General features: G+C 33.9%; 1 protein-coding gene across 1 annotated transcript in view; it reads right to left on the reverse strand.

Annotated features, from left to right (window-relative positions):
* The window catches only part of ADGRL3 (adhesion G protein-coupled receptor L3), a 186,288-nt gene that overhangs the window by 83,626 nt on the left and 83,653 nt on the right, over positions 1–19,009 (reverse strand). The window contains exons 8-9 of the mRNA XM_011973978.1: positions 16,440–16,649; positions 12,599–12,819 (exon numbers count right to left, since the gene is read on the reverse strand). Of these exons, the coding sequence (XP_011829368.1) occupies positions 12,599–12,819; positions 16,440–16,649 (431 nt within the window). The remainder of the gene's footprint in view (positions 1–12,598; positions 12,820–16,439; positions 16,650–19,009) is intronic.

Here is a 19,009-nt window from a genome sequence, read left to right on the forward strand (position 1 = left end):
TTTTCACCACCATTAATTTGCAGAAAACAAAAGCCTGTTTCACTTCCAAATATTCTTGATAAAACGGTAAGTATTCATTTTACTAAATCACAACTCTTGAGTGTACATCTTTTTAATATTCTGTGTAACTAGAAAGAATGAACAGAACACTTTCACTCATACTGTTGTACAATGGTTCCATCTTAAGGAAAAGCATGTGTCAGAATATTTGAGTTGTGAGCTAAACGTTTTTCACGGTACACCACTTTTTTTTGAAAGAAAAGCTGACACATCACTTTAGTTATTTAGGTTAAAGATTTTGCCAGATATTTTCTCAACCTGTCTCTTCAAGTAAAACAACTGACAGTATATTGTTGCCAATAAAAAAATTAGAACTCTCAAGCAAAAACCAAATTTTGGAAAACTTGTATTCATCACTGTGAGCCACAAAGCTTCCCAACACTTTGGAAGGCCGAGGTGGGAGGATCACTTTAGCCCAGGAGTTCGACATCAGCCTGGGCAACATAGTGAGATACCGCATCTTTACAAAAAAATTAAAAATTAGCTGGATGTGTTGGTACATGCCTATAGTCCCAGCTACTTGGGAGGCTGAGGTGAGAGGATCACTTGAGTCCACGGAGGTCGAGGCTGCAGTGAGCCGTGATCATGCCACTGCACTCCAGCCTGGATGATAGAATGAGACCCTGAATAAAAAAAAAAAAAAAAAAGTTGAGTAAAAAAGTAAGGTACAGAATCTAAACTATATCAAATGTATATATAATATAGTGTGTATATATACATGTTAAATACACACACACAGACATTAAAAACTACACACAATACATTTTTGATGGATATATATATATATATGTTATTTTATTTAATGGGAAGAAAAAAAAAATCACCAAACTCATGTTAGTGGTTGCCTCTCACATAAGAATAGAGAGCACTAGAAGTGAACAAAATGGGCTTTAGCCATATGTTTTAGGTTAGTAATTACTGTTAGCAAATACACTAAAATGCTAACAGTTTTAACATCTGAGTAATGGAGGCAATGATGTTTATTATGGTTTTTGGCTTTCTTTACTTTGCTATAACTTGTAAACTTATTTTAAGAGCTAGATTTTTAAGTCAAAAAAAAAAAAAAGTCTTGAACCAAAACAGATTGCCTACAAAAAGCCCATTTTAAAACAATGAAGAGGCTGGGCACAGTGGCTCACCCCTGTTATCCCAGGACTTTGGGAGGCCAAGGCAAGAGGATCGCTTGAGCCCAGGAGTTCAAGACCAGCCTGGGCAATATAGTGAGACCTCACCTCTACAAAGAAAAAAAATATTAGCTGGGGATCGTGATGCATGCCTGTGGTCCCAACTACTCGGGAGGCTGAAGTGGAAGGATGGCTTGGGCCCAGGAGGTCAGGCTGTGGTGAGTCATGAACTCGGCACTGTACTCCAGTCTGCCAACAGAGTGAGGCTCCGTCTCAAACAAAAACAAAACAAAAACGAAAAACAAAGTCTGGCCTTCTTCTATTAAGTTAAATACATGTAAACTAATTTCAGTAGAAGTAGAATAGGCACTCTAAAAAGAAACTGACTACAAGTTCCCATTTTTTATGTAGACAAGATAATTTCTATATTCAAAATAAACACAATAATCCTGTTTGAAAAAATGCTATTAGTGAAGCAATCAATGTTTAAACACCACTGGTTTGTTTGGATAATTAGTTACCCTTTTGTTGTGGTGGTGTTCAAAAAACTTGGTCATATGAAATAGAAGTGTAGTGCTAAATATAAGCAGAAACAAACCAGAGAATTCAAGGTTGAAATATGAACATTGTCTTCATTCTGATTATAGGCTAGCTTGTCATCAACGTAATAAAAGACAGAGACAGAGGGTGTATGTGTGTATGAGAGAGAGAGAAAAAGAGAGCGCGACAGACGGAGGAAGAGAGAGAGAGAAAAAAGAAACTCTTGGGGAAGGAAGATTTTCAAAGGTCTGAGTTCTGAACAAATATCCTTTTTTCCCTCAGGGTAAAAACAATGAAGGAGGCTGGGCACGTGGCTCAGGCTTGTAATCCCAACACTTTGGGAGGCCGAGGTGGGCAGATCACTTGAGGTCAGGAGTTCGAGACCAGCCTGGCCTACATAGTGAAACCCCATCTCTACTAAAAATACAAAAATTAGCCAGGTGTGGTGCCTGTAATCCCAGCTAATTGGGAGGCAGAGGCAGGAGAATCTCTGGAATCTGGGGGCAGAGGTTGCAGTGAGCCAAGATCGTGCCATCGCATTCCAGTCAGGGCAACAAAACAAGACTTCATCTCAAAACAAAAACAAAAACAAAAAAACAATGAAGGACAAGACCAAAACATGGACATTTTCCCAGACTAGATCAGACACACACACACACAAACACACACACACACAACTGCAGCCCATGAATGCTGCTGAAATTATAGCAACATGATACAATAGTAATAATACGTTTTAAGAATGACTTAATAATATAACTCTAGTTATTTTGTAGGTCAAACAAGTTTTTGAAAGCTAATCTGAGAACTAAAACACGTTTTCAGAAAAATTTTTAATAGGAAAATGTGCTTCACAATCTTCTATAGAAGATTATTTTACAAGTTAAGGAATCTTAAACAAATACCTTTATATTATTAACAGTTGTCTTGGACTAAGGGAATTTTAAAATATTAAATAATCTTACCAAATGTTTCAATAAAGTAAAATAGCATCATTAAATTATAGCCTTGCAAAACTTTGCTTTTTTGACAATGATCTCAGCTTAGCTAACGCTTTATTTGGAAATGTGCTTTCAGCATAGTGAGATTTTCTAAATGTAAAAGGGCATTTCAAAATGATTATTTTTATTCTTTAAGAAAAATTTTTATATCAGTTTGGCAAAATGGATTTACATTTCATTTGGAACTGAACAGTGAAAGAGGCAATATAAAATAAGTAAAATGTACTTAACAAATCATCCCTCCATGAGGGCTGCTGGGACTTTACTCTTTTCTGGAAGGCTGTGTGGCAAGAATCCCTTTTCTAATTTGATTGCCATATGGCCACACCTGCTGTTGTTTCTGGCCACATGCTGGCTTTCTCAAAGCCTTCTGTATTTCCTCCTCTTCCTATTAAGTACCTTAAAAATTTGCATGATTCCTGTCCCAGTTCACTGTGTCTATGTTAAAACACTTCACTCAGCCTTTAAGGTGGAGAAGAATATTACGTGGGGTGTATGCATACATGCCTGAGCACATATATCCTACCTCAGAGTTATAAGTCTAACCATTCAATGACATTTAGATACAAGGTAAAAACACTGTTTAAAGTGAGACAGAGCTAGAACAATTTATCACACTAAACACACTGAAGTCCAGCTTGTGAATGGTAAGATAGACCCGCTATTGAAGAATACAATTTATCTGAAAATTGCCTTTATCTATCTAGCAACATTTAATTTTTGAAATTAGTAATTTGGATTGGACATTCACATTTAATTTTTAAGATATGGCAATTTCTTTTTTATAAATGAAATTCAATCATTGTATATCATCTATACATTATGTTTATAAAAGTACTGTAACAAAAGACATAAGAGACTTGAGAAAGCAGGTGCATTCTGACCACACTCATGTTTATTTGAGGCCATAGTAAAAACCTTCTGATACTAGATATATCCTATAATTCAAAGAAACACTTGTCATATACCACAAACCTTGACTTGACCTCCTTTTCATTTATCTAATATAAATATGTTGTTGAAATTCATTTTGTAGTATAATTTTTTTCAAATAATAAAAGTAACATATATTAGCTACATGATGAAGTCTTACTGAATTATACAAGTTTATTGATTTCAAAACTCTAAAGGACTGGTGTTAACCCACAAGAATAAGTAGTCTTTGTCCTTGTGAATTACTCTATTTCAAAATATTAACCAAAGTTTTTTGGGGTAATGTAAATTAGCAATATGTTTGTTTCACTTTCTACAGGATGCTAAATCACAGACTGAATTATTCTTGATGAGTATTAAATGTAACCAGTAAACAATCGTTGGCTACTATTAGATGATGAAATTCACAAGGCTTAATCATAGCAAGTTGTTTATGAGAATTTTTAATTATATAATATCTTTTTCTCTGTAATATTTGCCGACATTGTTATATTTGTAATATATATATTTATATGTAATATTATATATATTTATGTATTGATGTATTATAAATATATTTTTATATAAATATAATATGTAAATATAATATTCATATTATATTTACATATATATCTGGCAAGATTGAGAGAATAAGAAAGGAATAAACTGGACAAGAAAGAAGGACAAGAAGAGAAAAAAGGGACAGAGATATATATCAAGTATAATAAATCTGGTCCTCAGTTTATTGCATAAATCTGGTCCTCAGTTTATTGCATGTTGTTAGGGATTTTTTAATGCCATTTTCATCACAGCACATTCATACATCTAATATTAAAATACTTTGCAAGCAAGTGCATGAATTTTAAAAAAAGGTTGGTGGAGTCATACAGGGATGCAGTGAAATCAGTGGTGGTCAAGACTAGCATTTGAGGTTCTGCTACAGTTTTGGATCTTAGAATTAAACACTACCTCTAATATATCAAAAATAGATTGTGTTGTCTTTATTTCCTCAACATGTTATAGTTTTTAAAAGAATTTCATTATTTTTTTGGTAAAATGCATACTACATTCTGTGATGGACTATAAAGGTAACAATTATAACTATTATAATTTATTAATGCTACTAAATGTTGAGTGATTGCCATGGTCTCATCTTAAGATGATATCATAAGAATTGTGTACAAGAAGCCCCTGTGACACACGTTTACCTATATCATAAACCTTCACATGTACCTCTGAACCTGAAAGGTCAAAAAAACAACAAACAAACAAACAAACAAAAAAACCAAGAATTGTAATCACTACTCTAGTGAATGGTTGCTTTTTAATACAATCTATTTTATAATTAAAAACAATGTTGCTGATCATGTCTGTATTTCTTCATTTGTATCAGCCAAATAATAGTACCAGTAATAATAAAAGTTCTAATTTAATAAATACTTATCTATACTAGTCATAGATGTCTAGCATATGCTTTACATATATACATACTGTTTACATACAAATATACACTTTATGTATATACTCTGATTCATAAATACACACACACACACACACACACACACACACACACAGAGTTTCAAACATTGGAAGAGTCTTGCAAGGTACTTACAATAACTCCCATTTATGGATTAGGAATGTGATACTCGGGTAAATACACACAGACACATAGATAATAAGTAGTTGAGACTGAATTTTGTTCTAGTCTACCTGACTCCAAACTCACTGTGGCTGTTAGATGTTTCTCCAGAGAATAAAGATATAAATTATAAAACAACTAAAGGTGTAGCTTGGTTGATAATTAAAAATTCTCAATGAGTAGGTGAGAAATTTATATGCTGTATATAATGCACAGATTACTGAAACAGTTCTCAAGTCAAAATATCAGATCTTTCTAAATATAAGGTCATCTCGATGTTAGTGAAACTTTTAGTATTATTAAACAGCTTCACTGCAATATGATTTATATATCATAAATCATTTATTTAACAGAGTATAACTCCAAGGTTTTTAGTATATTTAAGAGTTGTGAACCCATCAGCAAATCTAATTTTACATTTTCATTTTACCAAAATGAAACTCTGTACCCACCAAAAGTCACTCCCCATTTTTGACCTCCCACTGCCCTACAATGACCCATCCACCCTCTCCCCAATTTTAGCAACGACTATATTTTCTGTCTTTAAAGATTTGCCTATTCTGGACATTTTATATATATGCGAACATATAATATATAGTCTTTTATAACTGGCTTTAATCACTTAACATAATAATTTTAAGGTTTATGTATTTTATGGCATGTGTTAATACTTCATTTTTATTGCCAAAAAATACTCATTTAGGTATTTCACATTTTATCTTTTCATCAGTTGATGGACATTGGTTATTCCCATGTTTTGGCTAACATAAATAATGCTGCTATAAACTCTTGTATACAAGTTTTAATGTGGTCCTTAGTTTTTATTTTTTAGTTTTTGATAAATACTTAGGAGTGAAATTGCTGGATCAAAACTATGTTTAACATTTTGAAAATCTGTGGAACGATTTTCTGAAGTAGCTAGCTACATCATTTGACACTCCCATCAGCAATACATGAGGGTTCTGATTTTCCACATCTTCAACAATGTTTGTCACTACGTACTTTTTAATGTAGCCATCCTAATCAATAAAGTCATGCTATATTATACATGATGCTCTAGATGTCTAATGATAGCTGTGGAAGTTGTTATACTTCTTTGATTCCAATAAGAACTCAGGTCCAATATTCAATTTTAAGTCTAGCATTTCATTGCATTTTAAAAATAACAGTACAGTGGTCCTGATGATCTCTGACATAATTCTAGTATGGATAACTTCTTAATAGAAAAAAATTATGATCAACCCAGAATTCTTGTATATATGATGATAATTTTATATGTTCAATCAATCATTGGCTTTCTGGATGATAAAATGATGACACAATAACCCTTCAGCATTTACTACACATACACGTAAAATGCTCTTGGCCTTGAATAAAATAGTATATAAACATATACATGTATTCCCTGTAGACATATTGAATGACGACCTTCATATGTCAATAACAAATACTTCTCCATTATCTGTACTATTTCCTACTGGCCAAGCTATAGTCAAACACACCTGGTGATAATATTACAGCAAGGCAGATGCTTTACGTCAACAAAATGTTATAAGAACATTTTATAACATCATATAATCATTGCTTAGAAAAATACTCCTTAAGTGAAAATATGATTTTCTATGAATTTGAAATGTTAAGGAATTGTGAACAAGGTAATTAAATAAATCTATGCATATAACTTGCAGGTACCATCGAGTTCAATGTTCCTTAACTAATCTCTTTCTTGAATAATACTCTAATCTGATATCTTTAAAAAATCTATAATCACTTTTCTACCTACATGATTATGCTGGTTAGATGATGAAGTGAAAATAAGGAAGTCTGGGGTCTTTTAACTAACAGAGGAGAGATTACCCCTTTTAGAGATACTCTTAAGCTAATGAGCTGGAAAGACAAATGTAAAATTTAATAGATAATTTACAGCAATTTTCAGATCATAAAATTTGATTTCAATTATTTTTAACAGCTTGGCTATTCTTCTAGTACTCAAGAATATTCTGATCGATTATAAATGTTCATGACTTCATCCACCTATTTAGAAACCACTCAACAATTTTTTAGCCCAGATTTTCTCTCCTAGACAATTCTCTGGGCTTAACCCCTTCCCAGTGTCCTCTCTCCCTCTTCCTGGTACCCACTTCTAGTTCCTTCTTCCAATCCACTCATGATGGTAACCACTGCTTTTCCATACATGAGATTGAGTGGAAAATGCTATAAACTATCAATGTGATTTTTTCTTTAAATAAAAATTTACTGTTCAAACAGTTTGCATGCTTTGGTAATATTGGAATAATTAAAGTTTAAATGAAGTGATTAGTTTCAGGTCATAAAACCAAAGTATTTAGCACTGAATTTCCAAATCTGTCCCATTTGAATTATTGTTAAGTCAGTGCCAGCCTTCGCTATAGTTTTCTTCTGACAGTATCATATTGATGTCATCCCACTGAATATCCATATGAATAACAGTATGAGAGACATAAAAAGATATAAGAAAGAGGTAAATGAAAATAAATGCCCATTATTAACAGTGCAATTTATACCTGTGGTCTACTAGCAGAGTTGTTGTTTTTTTTTTTTAAGATTATTGTTTTTTAAAATGGATTTTTAAAATATCTAATTATTTTAACCAGATGTTATTCTAAGTACATTCTTGAATATAATGTCAGTACAGATAAAAAGGTTTTGTTAAACAAATAATGGCTCCTTACAAGCACTGCAAATTGATGGCAAATTAAGCAACTTCTCAGAATCAGATTTGTATGCTTTGTGTGTATGTGTTTTATATAAAATAATAAATTCAATAGCCCTAACATTTCATAGAAAACGTCAAAATCCATCAGCCAGATGGAATATGATATTTATCTCCATATCTGTAAAAATAGCATTTATTTAACCTACGAAACAATTTTATCTCTGATTTTATCTCCTACCATTAATATAATTCTCTATATTTTAGAAATGTAAGCTATTATTATTATATTAAAGGTTTCAGAAATAAAGCCTCATTGTCAGTATAATAAACAAATACATTAAGAGGAAAGAAAAGGGAGATATGTCTATTATCTGAATTATTATAATAGACATTCAATGGTTTTATTCTAGATGAACTCTAAGTGGGCAAGACTGAAGAATAAAAACTTTAAGAATCATGAAGTTGCAAAAACAAGTAAAAAAGATTTCCAAGACATACAATTTTACTGTATTGAGCTTAATAATAATTTAAAGAAAATAATTAACAATATTTCTCTGATTTCTGGCTAGTTCCACTGTATTATAGGCTGTGGACTATACATTTTCATACTTGAAAAAATCAGTGTAGTACATAAGAAGGTGACACTGCAAACAAACAAACTTGAGAAAGCAGAGATGTGTGAAAAAAAGATGCACGTGGTGAGCAGGGAGTGGGAAATGTCATATTAAATAAAATAAAAGCAGGCCGGGCATGGTGGCTCACACCTGTAATCCTAGCACTTTGGCAGGCCAAGGCTGGCGGATCATCTGAGGTTGGGAGTTCGAGATCAGCCTGAAAAACATGGAGAAACCCCATCTCTACTTAAAAAATACAAAATTAGCCAGGCATGGTGGTGCATGACTGTAATCTCAGCTACTCGGCTACTCCGGAGGCTGAGTCAGGAGAATCGCTTGAACCCGGGAGGCAGAGGTTGTGGTGAGCCAACATCGTGCCATTACACTCCAGCCTGGGCAACAAGAGTGAAACTCCGTCTCAAAAACAAAACAAAATAAAAGCAATGCACAACAGCAGGAGAAACTGGAACAAAGACAGTCTCGATGATAAGAAACAAGATATATAATTCTATATACAGAAATCCTTTGAGTTGCATAAAAATTAATGGCTTATATTTTCATTGCGATGCCTTGATTAAACCCCGATGGAAACAATCTCGTTCACTTCAATTTTTCAAGTAAACACCATGGCTCAGTACTGGTTCCCTTTTCAGTATCTGCTTCTTCAGTGGGCAAAACAGCACTGTATAGATGTTGGACTGCGTGAATTCCGAAAAAGTAGAAGTTAAACATTTTTTACATGTATTCTGAAGGCTTCTCTGTGGACAATTTATTTAAAATGTACAACAAGACACTAAAATGTGTTATGCCTGCCTGTGAAATAATTGAAATAATGAAATTTTCTCTATCTTTTCCTCTTTATTTTCCATCTACCCTCCCTTTTCTCTATATCTGTTTTGCTTCTCTTTGTGTTGGAAAAAGTGATAACTGCAAAACTGAACTGTTATTAAGGCTTGTTTTAAATCAGTGCCTGGGAAATAAATTAGCCCCTAGTCTCATACAGTAATAATGTCAGTAAATGAGAGCTTCCAGTTATGGTGCAGGAAATTAAAGCAATGATGGCCAAAGCTTTAACAAAGTCACAAGAGACTACATATTATTGATTCTAAGAAAAGATAGATTTCTACTATCCAAAAAATGACATCTGTCTCAAAGTAAATGACTAAAACACAAACCAAACAAATTGAATGAGTTCAGTAACAGGACAATTTCCAAATACCTAAGGAGAAAAAAAATAATGTAAAAGAAAAATATAATTTGGAACTTCAAGAGAGCAAAATGGAGCTACTTAGCAACAATATTTGAAATAGTATAAGGTCACAGATAACCATATTACTCAATTTCGTGGTAGAAAATGCATTGAGAAAAATGTAAAGTCCCATGATCTAGGTGAAATGACTGCTAGGGGCTTTCTTTTTTGTTTTGATGAAAATATTCTAAAATTAGAAAATAGTGATGCGTACATAATACCATGAACATCCTAAAAACAACTGAAGTGTATGCTTTAAAAGACTGAATTTTGTTATATGAATATATCAAAGATATTATTTAAAAAAACAAATAAATCTGTATCAATCTAACACCCCTCCCCTAAGATATCTTTAGGGACAACCTCAGATAATGTGTTTTGTTTGTTTTTTGTGTTTTTTTTGCTAATCCTAGTCTGTATCACAGATGTCACTGGAATCAACAGAAAAAAATCACAGACTTGATTACAATTCAAAAAGGTGAGATTAAAAAAATAATAGTTATTGGCATATTTAGACAAATAGTTTTATACAGCCTGTCAGTGTACTCAAGACAAAGACTAGACAAATGGTTTTATACAGCCTGTCACTGTACTCAAGACAAAGACTCAACGTGAATAAGTCTTCTTTTAATTGTAGTGTTGGTGCCTAAAATAGCATAGTTCACATATGCTGTTTTAACTATGCTCCCAATAATTCTGGCGTCCTCTTCTTGTCGTTCCCTTTTTATGAATCCTCACTTCTGAGAAGCAAGCTGTTTTACTGCCAGCATGTTCAGACTGCTGATTGCCGGTGGAAAGTCATGAAATTTGGCTTATTAACTTCTGTACAAATTGAAGTTATCTAACCTCATCTGAGCCTTCACTGCTGCTTGAAAATCTTTTTATTAATATCTAATTGGCTCCTTAGCACATTTTCCATAGTCTTCATTTCAAAGCTTTTCAAATCCGTTCTCTTGACATGACCTCACCTATTCACTCAATAGAAATCAGCATCTTTTACTTGATGGAAAAGTTCCTCTGCTTCAAAATGTACCTTGCCTGTCCTTTTCTTCACACTCATCTCAAAAAAGTGAGGTCATTTTACAGTTTCAAAAAAAAAAAAAAAAAATTCCTAGTTTATTTGAAATAACCTGACTTGGTTTATCTCACATCTGCTACCAACTAACTCTATAACCACAGGCAATGCAATTAATTAATCTAGTATTTTATTTTCTCACCTGTAAAATTAGTGCCATGGACTTTGCAAATTCTAAGACCACTTTTATTAATAAATCAAGAGTTTCCTAATCTTGTGTTGAATCTTGTGTCATTCTAACCCCCAAGACTTTTCGCTTTCATTTGGCCCATATGTACCATAAGGAATTTTCTCTCTACGAATCTCCTCCTATTAATTTGATTCTTCTCACCCTAGATATGCTTAAGACTTCATATTTAAAATCTTCCTTCATGATTATCACATAAGTTAATATTTTCACTATTTTTCAATCAACTTACTTCCAGGTGTACATAACACTATTACTACTGACTTATCTCTTCACACCTCCCAATTTGACTTCTGCTTCCAGTACTTTGCAAAAATGGCTGTTGCACTACTTGGGAGGCTGAGGCAGGTGGATCACTTGAGCCCAGAAGATCCAGCAGCCCAGGCAACATAGAGACCCCGCCTCTTAAAAAAAAAAAAAAAGACTTGTTTTAGAGGTCAAATAGTTTTTTTTGTTTGTTTTTGTTTTTTACTTAATTTTGACATAAAACACCACTGATGGTGGTTTTTTATTTTAGTTTTGTTTTGCTTCTTAGAGATGAGTTCTCACTCTGTCATCCAGGCTGGAGTAAGGTGGCATGGTCACAGTTCTCTGTAATCTCAAAGGCTGGGCTCAGGCGATTCCCCTGCCTCAGCATCCTAAGTAGCCTTATAGACATGCACCACTGTGTCTGGTCACTGATGGTGTTTTGAAACACCATCTTGAGACTTTCTTCTCTCTTGCCTTGAATCTGAACCTCATGGTAGTCTTTCCAAGCCTCTGCTTACCTCTTCTTTTTCTCTACTTGTAATTTTTCTCCTGAGGCTATGTTCTAAATATGATTATTCATCAGAGGTCTATCTTGGTTTACTTTCTAATCTTCTCATAAAACTTTGATTTACTCTGGAGATCTCAACTGTTATATGCATGTAGATTACAAACATATTTTTCTCTGAACTCCATGCTAATATGCTTCACATCTTGATAGGTATGTCTTAGCAATTTAAAGCTATGTTGAAAGCAAAATTCATCACTCTACATCAACGTCTACCCAGGAAAAAAGGGGAAAAAACACAGGCTGCCCCTGCTCCTATACTTTCTGTTGATGACATAAAAAAGCTTTCCAGTGACTTGAACTGACCTGTCAGGAAGAAGAGAAGCCAGCAATGTCAGGGACTGCATGATCCTATACTAGCAAACAGCTCTTCATACAGCTAGTTCTTCCTTTGACTAATGTCTTAATGTTCTGAAGAAAAATAAAATTATGATCTCTTCCTAATTACACAAGGTTATGATGTGGATGTGGAAAAATTATACTGTTTTAAAACAGCATCATGGTAAGTCTCAAGGTATCTTTTTCTTTTTACATTGTAACCAAAGTATAACCATGGATTGAATTATACACATTTGCTGCTCAGTTTCTTCATTTATTGCTGTGAGGTAATATAAAGACCTTAGCTTCCAAGAAAATCCAACACTTTTATTTCACCTAGATTTAAAAAGAAAGAAAACAATAAACTTACACTTTATCTGTTCCATAACTCCTGTAGTCTACTGCAGCTGACACAGCCACAATGAGTGCAGGCATCCCATAGCCGACCAGATAAAAGTATTTCCTACGTGAATGTTCACTCTCAAAAACCTCCACCAGCATGATATAAAGCTGCACCCCCTCCAGGAACATCCAAGTGAAGGCAGCCAAGAAGAAGAAATGTAAGAGGGCAGCGAAAACAGCACAGGCAATCTAGGAAAAGGAATAAATGATTTAGTCAAATCACTACACCACATGGGATACTGGTCAACTGCCATAAAACCAAATTAAATATTTACCGAAACTGCATTACAATAGGTCTGCAAAATAATCATCTAGGGAAGATTCTTAAAACACAGATATTAAAACTAACATACTTAAATATAATCTACCTTTGAAAACGGCCTTTAACATTAATAATGGCTTATGGATGATAGCATATCATCAGAATAAAAAAAAAATACTTAGGAAAAATTCTAATAAGAGTCTATGAATAACTATTCCTGAGAGATGAGCATAAATATTTTAAAATAGATTTTAAGAATTTTTTCTCTTGACCATAATCATGAGTTAGAGTTAGAGTTAGAACATACTAACCGAGTAAGTTCTTCAATAGTCAATGAAAGAGAAACATTAAAACTAAGGGGAAAATTAAATAGTGTAGTTAATTGCAGTCTTTTCATGATGAGATTATTACTGTTTGTTTGTTTCATGATGAAATTTATTAGTAATTGTTTATTTCTCCCTGCCTGGTATCAAAAAGGATTTAAGGTGGTGGTGGAAAATTCATGGTGAACACGAATAAAAATGGATCTACTTAAATGTTCCCAAACTGCTTTCTTTCTTTGATTTTTTTGTTATTGTACTAAATATTGGTTTAGACAAGTTTGGTCAAAAAAGGCAGCCAGTTCTCATTTTTGTATATTTTCTAAAGTACTACAATTTTCAGCTGACCAACTATCAATTTCTTACCCTTATGTCAGTTCCTTAATTCTCATTTCTTTGAGTTCTTGTTCCTTGTAGGAAGCCCTGATTAAAATCTATAACTGCTACTGGAAAAGGGCAACAAACTTACAGAAGTTATCAGAGTAACAGAAATTCATTGGTGAGTATAATCTCTATGAAATGAGACAAAAGGGCAGGTGAAATTTTGGGTTACAAAGATGACAATGAAGGAGAGATCAGGAAGTCTTACATCTGGAGGAGCTAGAAAGAAAGCTGGTCCTAAACACTACGTGGAGTGCAGAAAAGGACACCTCGCTAGCAAGGAGAGTAAAGACAAGTTTTGCTGAGCTGCACTCTACCCATGTTTTTCATATCAATCATTGTTCTCTATATTACTTGTTAGAAATGAGTTTTGTGTAGTCTGCAATATTTGGCGAAGTTTTTCATACCATATGTAACATCAGGAAACAAAAATAAGAATAAGGTTTCTAAATGAAAAGAAATCACACAGCATTTGAATTGCAAGCTAACAAGAGAATAAAATGATATATTCTTGGAAAATAACACAATTTTCCATTTCTTGCTTTTTTTGAGTTGGAACTTCAACTATTAATTTTTGTTATCATAAGGCTTTACTTTTTTGGGGAAAGAAATGTGTACTTTGATTGCTTATTCATAGGTATGCATTTATGGGGAAAGCTGTCACATTAGTATATGATACCCAATTAAAAATATAATCACCATAATTGTACCCTTTACAGTCATTAATCATGAATGTGTAATCACAAACATGAATCCAACTGCATTTTTATTGTAAAGTACTCCATACATATGGACACATACCAGAAAACAGCATTAAGTAAGCGAACTATTTATTATGCTCAAAAGTCTTCTACAAAATGAAACTTTTCTGCTCATTTGCAATTTTACTCATGATAAAAAACTTGTATCATGTGCATAAATCTTAAGTAAACTGAAACTGGCTCACAAAAATTATAAGTGGGCATAAAGTCTGTGTAATATTAAGATACTGTCTATTATTTACATTTTCTGTTTGGTTTTACCAACAGTTGGCTAGTGCTGTTCTTTTTTTTTCTTTTCTTTCCCTTTTTCTCTTCCTCCTTTCCTTGATACGAGTAAATGTAGGGTGCAATAACGTGTAAGGTCAGCACTTAAAGACATGACCAGAACTCATCCAAATATAAAGTACCAAACAAAAATTGGGAAGAGTTTACATATACTAAAAATGATTTGCAGGTTGTACTATTTTCCAAAATACATCAATTAGAAAAACTTATTTTAGACCTGCAGATTTTAATATAATATTGGCTATTTTTAAGGCATATTACAAACTTTAAAACATTATTCTATTAATTGGAAAAAAAGATATTCTTTCATTTTCTAAATAATTTTACCAAAGTTTCCTCAATATTGAGCCCTGTGGTTAAAACAAAAGAAAAAAAATGACAATATGTAGTTCCTTAGAAAAACAAGTTTATGAAATAATTTCTGAAGAAATGTACATCTCCTTCATTGCTAATGGGAACACAAAATGGTACAGCCACTTTGGAAGACAATTTGTCAGTTTCTTTAAAGTTAAATATACTCTTACCATGTGATCCACAAATTGTGCTCCCTGGTTTCACCCAAAGGAGTTAAAAACAGGTCCACACAAAAACCTGCATACAAATGTTTATAGCAGCTTTCTTTGTAATTGACAAAAGCATAACTGACATCTTGGAAGTAATATCTCATCAGACAATGAGATACTATTTAGCACTAAAAAGAAATAAGCTATCAAGTCACAAAAATGCATGGAGGAAATTCAAATATATATGACAATTTGAGAGAAGCCAAGTCCAGGCATGGTGCTTCACATCTGTAATCCCAGCACTTTGGGAGGCTGAGACAGGTGGGTTGATTGAGTCCAGGATTTTAAGATCAGCTTGAACAACATGGTCAAACCCTGTCTACTAAAAATAGAAAAAATTAGCTGGGCATGGTGGCAAATGCCTGTAGTCCCAGCTACTCCAGAGGCTGTGGTGGGAGGATCGCTTGAGCCTGGGAGGTGGAGACTGCAGTGAGCCAGGATCATACCAATGCACTCCGGCTTGAGTGACAGAGTGAGACTTTGTGTCAAAAAAGAAAAGAAAGAAAAATGAAAGAAAGAAAGAAAGAAAGAGAGAGAGAGAAAGGAAGGAAGGAAGGAAGGAAGGAAGGAAGGAAGGAAGGAAGGAAGGAAGGGAGGGAAGGAAGGAAAGAAAGAGAGAGATCAATCTGAAAAAGCTACATACTAAATGATTCCACTCATATGACATTCTGAAAAGTCAAAACAATGGAGATAGTAAAAAAGAAAAATAGTGGTTACCAGAGATTAGTGGGAAAGGAGAGATTAAACAGAGGAAGCACAGAGGATTTTCAAGGCAGTGAAAAAAACTCAAACCCAGAGAATGTACAATACCCAGAGTGAAACCTAAGGTAAACTATGGAATTTGGGCGATAATGATGTGTTGATGTAGGTTCATCTGTTGTCACAAGTGTACCTCTCTGGTGGGGGATGTTAATAATGAAGGACACTATGCATGTGTAGGAGCAGGGAATAGATGGGAAATGTCTGTAGCTTCTGCTCAATTTTGCTGTAAAGCAATAACTGCTCTAAAAAACAAAAGTCTATTTAAAAATGTAATATACACCTTATTCATAAAGTTTGCTGCTTATTTATGATGACGGGATATGAAAAATGAAAAACTGAGTAAGGCCTGAAAATTAGTATCTATCTTAGATGACTAGAAGAAATGATACTTTCAAACTAAGTAGTTTTAGTATTGGCAGTACTGAAAAGCTGGAAGTGGAAAAATTCTTCACTGGTATCAATGTAGGTTGCTTACTGGTTGGTCGGTTCGGTTGATTCCAATCAGGAAGAGCAGCTCTGCTACAAAGAGACTGATGCAAAGGTTCTTGTGGATGGTGTTACGGTCACTCTGGAGCCCGCGGAAAAAGCAAAATGTGAAGATGCAAATCAGGAGACAAACAAGCGACAGCAAAATTCCAACCCACGTGATCACATCCAGAAGGAGGTCATGGACCGCATCACTGTGCTGGAAACACAACGAAAAAGCCATAAGTTGCGCTTATGCATAACCAATTACAAAGTTTTATAAGGGCCTGGATTCAGAAAGCATGATAGTAATAATGCACAAAATACCTTCCATACCCACAACGAATAAAGTAACTTAATGATTTGGGTTTTCTCTTCCACAGATAGAGCATTTTATCTTTTCTGTGAGGTGTAAATCAGTTTGATATTCAGAGATGCCAATAGTGTTTGCTTCTTTCTCAGCTACAAACATTTTCAGAATATAAGTAGTTAAAGCAGACCGACTTAATTCTGGCCAAAGATTTCGAGGTAAAACATTTTATTTTTTTAAATTTGTATCACTTTTTTGGACTAATTTTCAGACCATCTACACTAGGAAACACTATTTAAAATTTTAAGCTTTATACTTGGGGAAGTTGTATCTCAACTAATTTTTGAATCATCTAAGGATTTTTAAAATTAAAAATGCAATTCCTTTGTCCTATAAATCTTGTATCATAATTTCCAAGGTTGTGTTATGTAAGTATGTATTGTCATAAAGATCCCCAGGGAATTCTGATGAATAGCCACACATGTGTACCATTTATTTTTGGGAAGATCTAAAAGAATGAGGATATTCATTGGATTTATATTCATATTGAATGGCTTAGAGACATCAGCAAGTTTGATCTTTGAAAGATTTTGCATGAATAGAGCCTGTTATACATTGACAGAAAATAAATATTCAGAATTGCTATACTAAAGTGGCATATAGCAGACAATAGAGCTAAGAAACAAGAAAAAGTTCGTGAACTGTACTGAAACATCATGTTTGGGTTCTATTAAAATAGTAGGGGAAGCTCTGTGTCTGCCATGTTCCTTGGTTGTCAATTACTTCATTTCTGTCCTTGCTTTAAGATTCAGAACTCTTATTTCCACCTTGAGATATTTTGTCCCTACCCTAAAAAAACTTCTGTGAAACTTTAGAATTTATAGAGGCCCAACAAATAAGTATATCAAGATGTTGAGAAAAGTTGAGAAATTGTCTATGACTGTCAATTCTTTTCCTTCAAGGTTTTTTGAAGAGCCCTAAATACCTAACTTCTATCAGTAGCAGAATGGATAAATGATTGGGTAAAAGGTTAATTTGTACAATGATATTTTAAAGAGTAGTAGAAAATCAGTGTACTATATTTAAAGTCACAAACATGGATAATACACAAAAATCTAATATTTTTTTTTTTTAAAAAAGCAAGCATCAAAAGGATCTACACACTATGATAGCATTTTTGTAAAATTTTAAAAGATGAAAATCAGGCCGGGCACAGTGGCTCATGCCTGTAATCCCAGCACTTTGGGAGGCCAAGGCGGGTGGATCATGAGGTCAGGAGATCAAGACCATCCTGGCTAACATGGTGAAACCCCATCTCTACTAAAAATACAAAAAATTGACCAAGCGTGGTGGCGGGCGCCTGTAGTCCCAGCTACTCGGGAGGCTGAGGCAGGAGAATAGGGTTAACCCAGGAGGCAGAGCTTGCAGTGAGCCAAGATCGTGCCACTGCACTCCAGCCTGGGTGACAGAGCGAGACTCTGTCAAAAAACAAAAAACAAAAAGATGAAAAATCAACGGCATTGACTTTTATGAATATATGTAAAATTGGTAAAAGTATAAACATTACATGGAAAAATTCTGACAACAAAGAGTTGTCTTTCTAAGTGATGCCTTTTTGAGCTATATAGATCATACACACTGACTTTTGTTTTAGGATGGAAGTCGTCACATTTAGTTAGCTTCCACACTAAGCCCAATTTTAACCTATATAAATGTTCAGGTTTTTCAAATACTGCATGTTCTCACGTATAATCAGGAGCTAAACACTGAGTATTCATGGACATAAAGATGGCCACAATAGAAACTTGGAGCTACCAGAGGTGGGAGGTAGGGAGGGGGGCAATGGTAGAAAACTTATTGGGCACTATGTTCACTCAATACCTGGGTAATGGTATCATTCGTATCCCAAACTTTAGCATCACAGAATACACTGATGTAACAAACCTACCAATGTACCCGATGAATCTAAAATAAATGTTGAAAAAAATGGATTTTAAATGAGGACATTTGAAAAACATATATCCAGATTTTCTTCTTCTTTTTTTTAACTTCATCCTTTCAAAAATTTTTCTGGATGTGGAAATTCTTAGAAGTGAGCCACCATGCTGTAATCTGAATCATAGCATTCCTCATACTGCCAGATATGACTTCACAGTTGTTATTTGATAAAGACCTCCACTAGAATACTGTCAATGAAACAGTTTCGAAATATTCCTGCATACCTCTTGATATATTTCTCAGAAGGAGGTCAGGTCATGAAAGAAAACCAC

The sequence above is a fragment of the Mandrillus leucophaeus genome, unplaced genomic scaffold, assembly GCF_000951045.1.
Source record: "Mandrillus leucophaeus isolate KB7577 unplaced genomic scaffold, Mleu.le_1.0 Scaffold1404, whole genome shotgun sequence".
NCBI lineage: Eukaryota > Metazoa > Chordata > Mammalia > Primates > Cercopithecidae > Mandrillus > Mandrillus leucophaeus.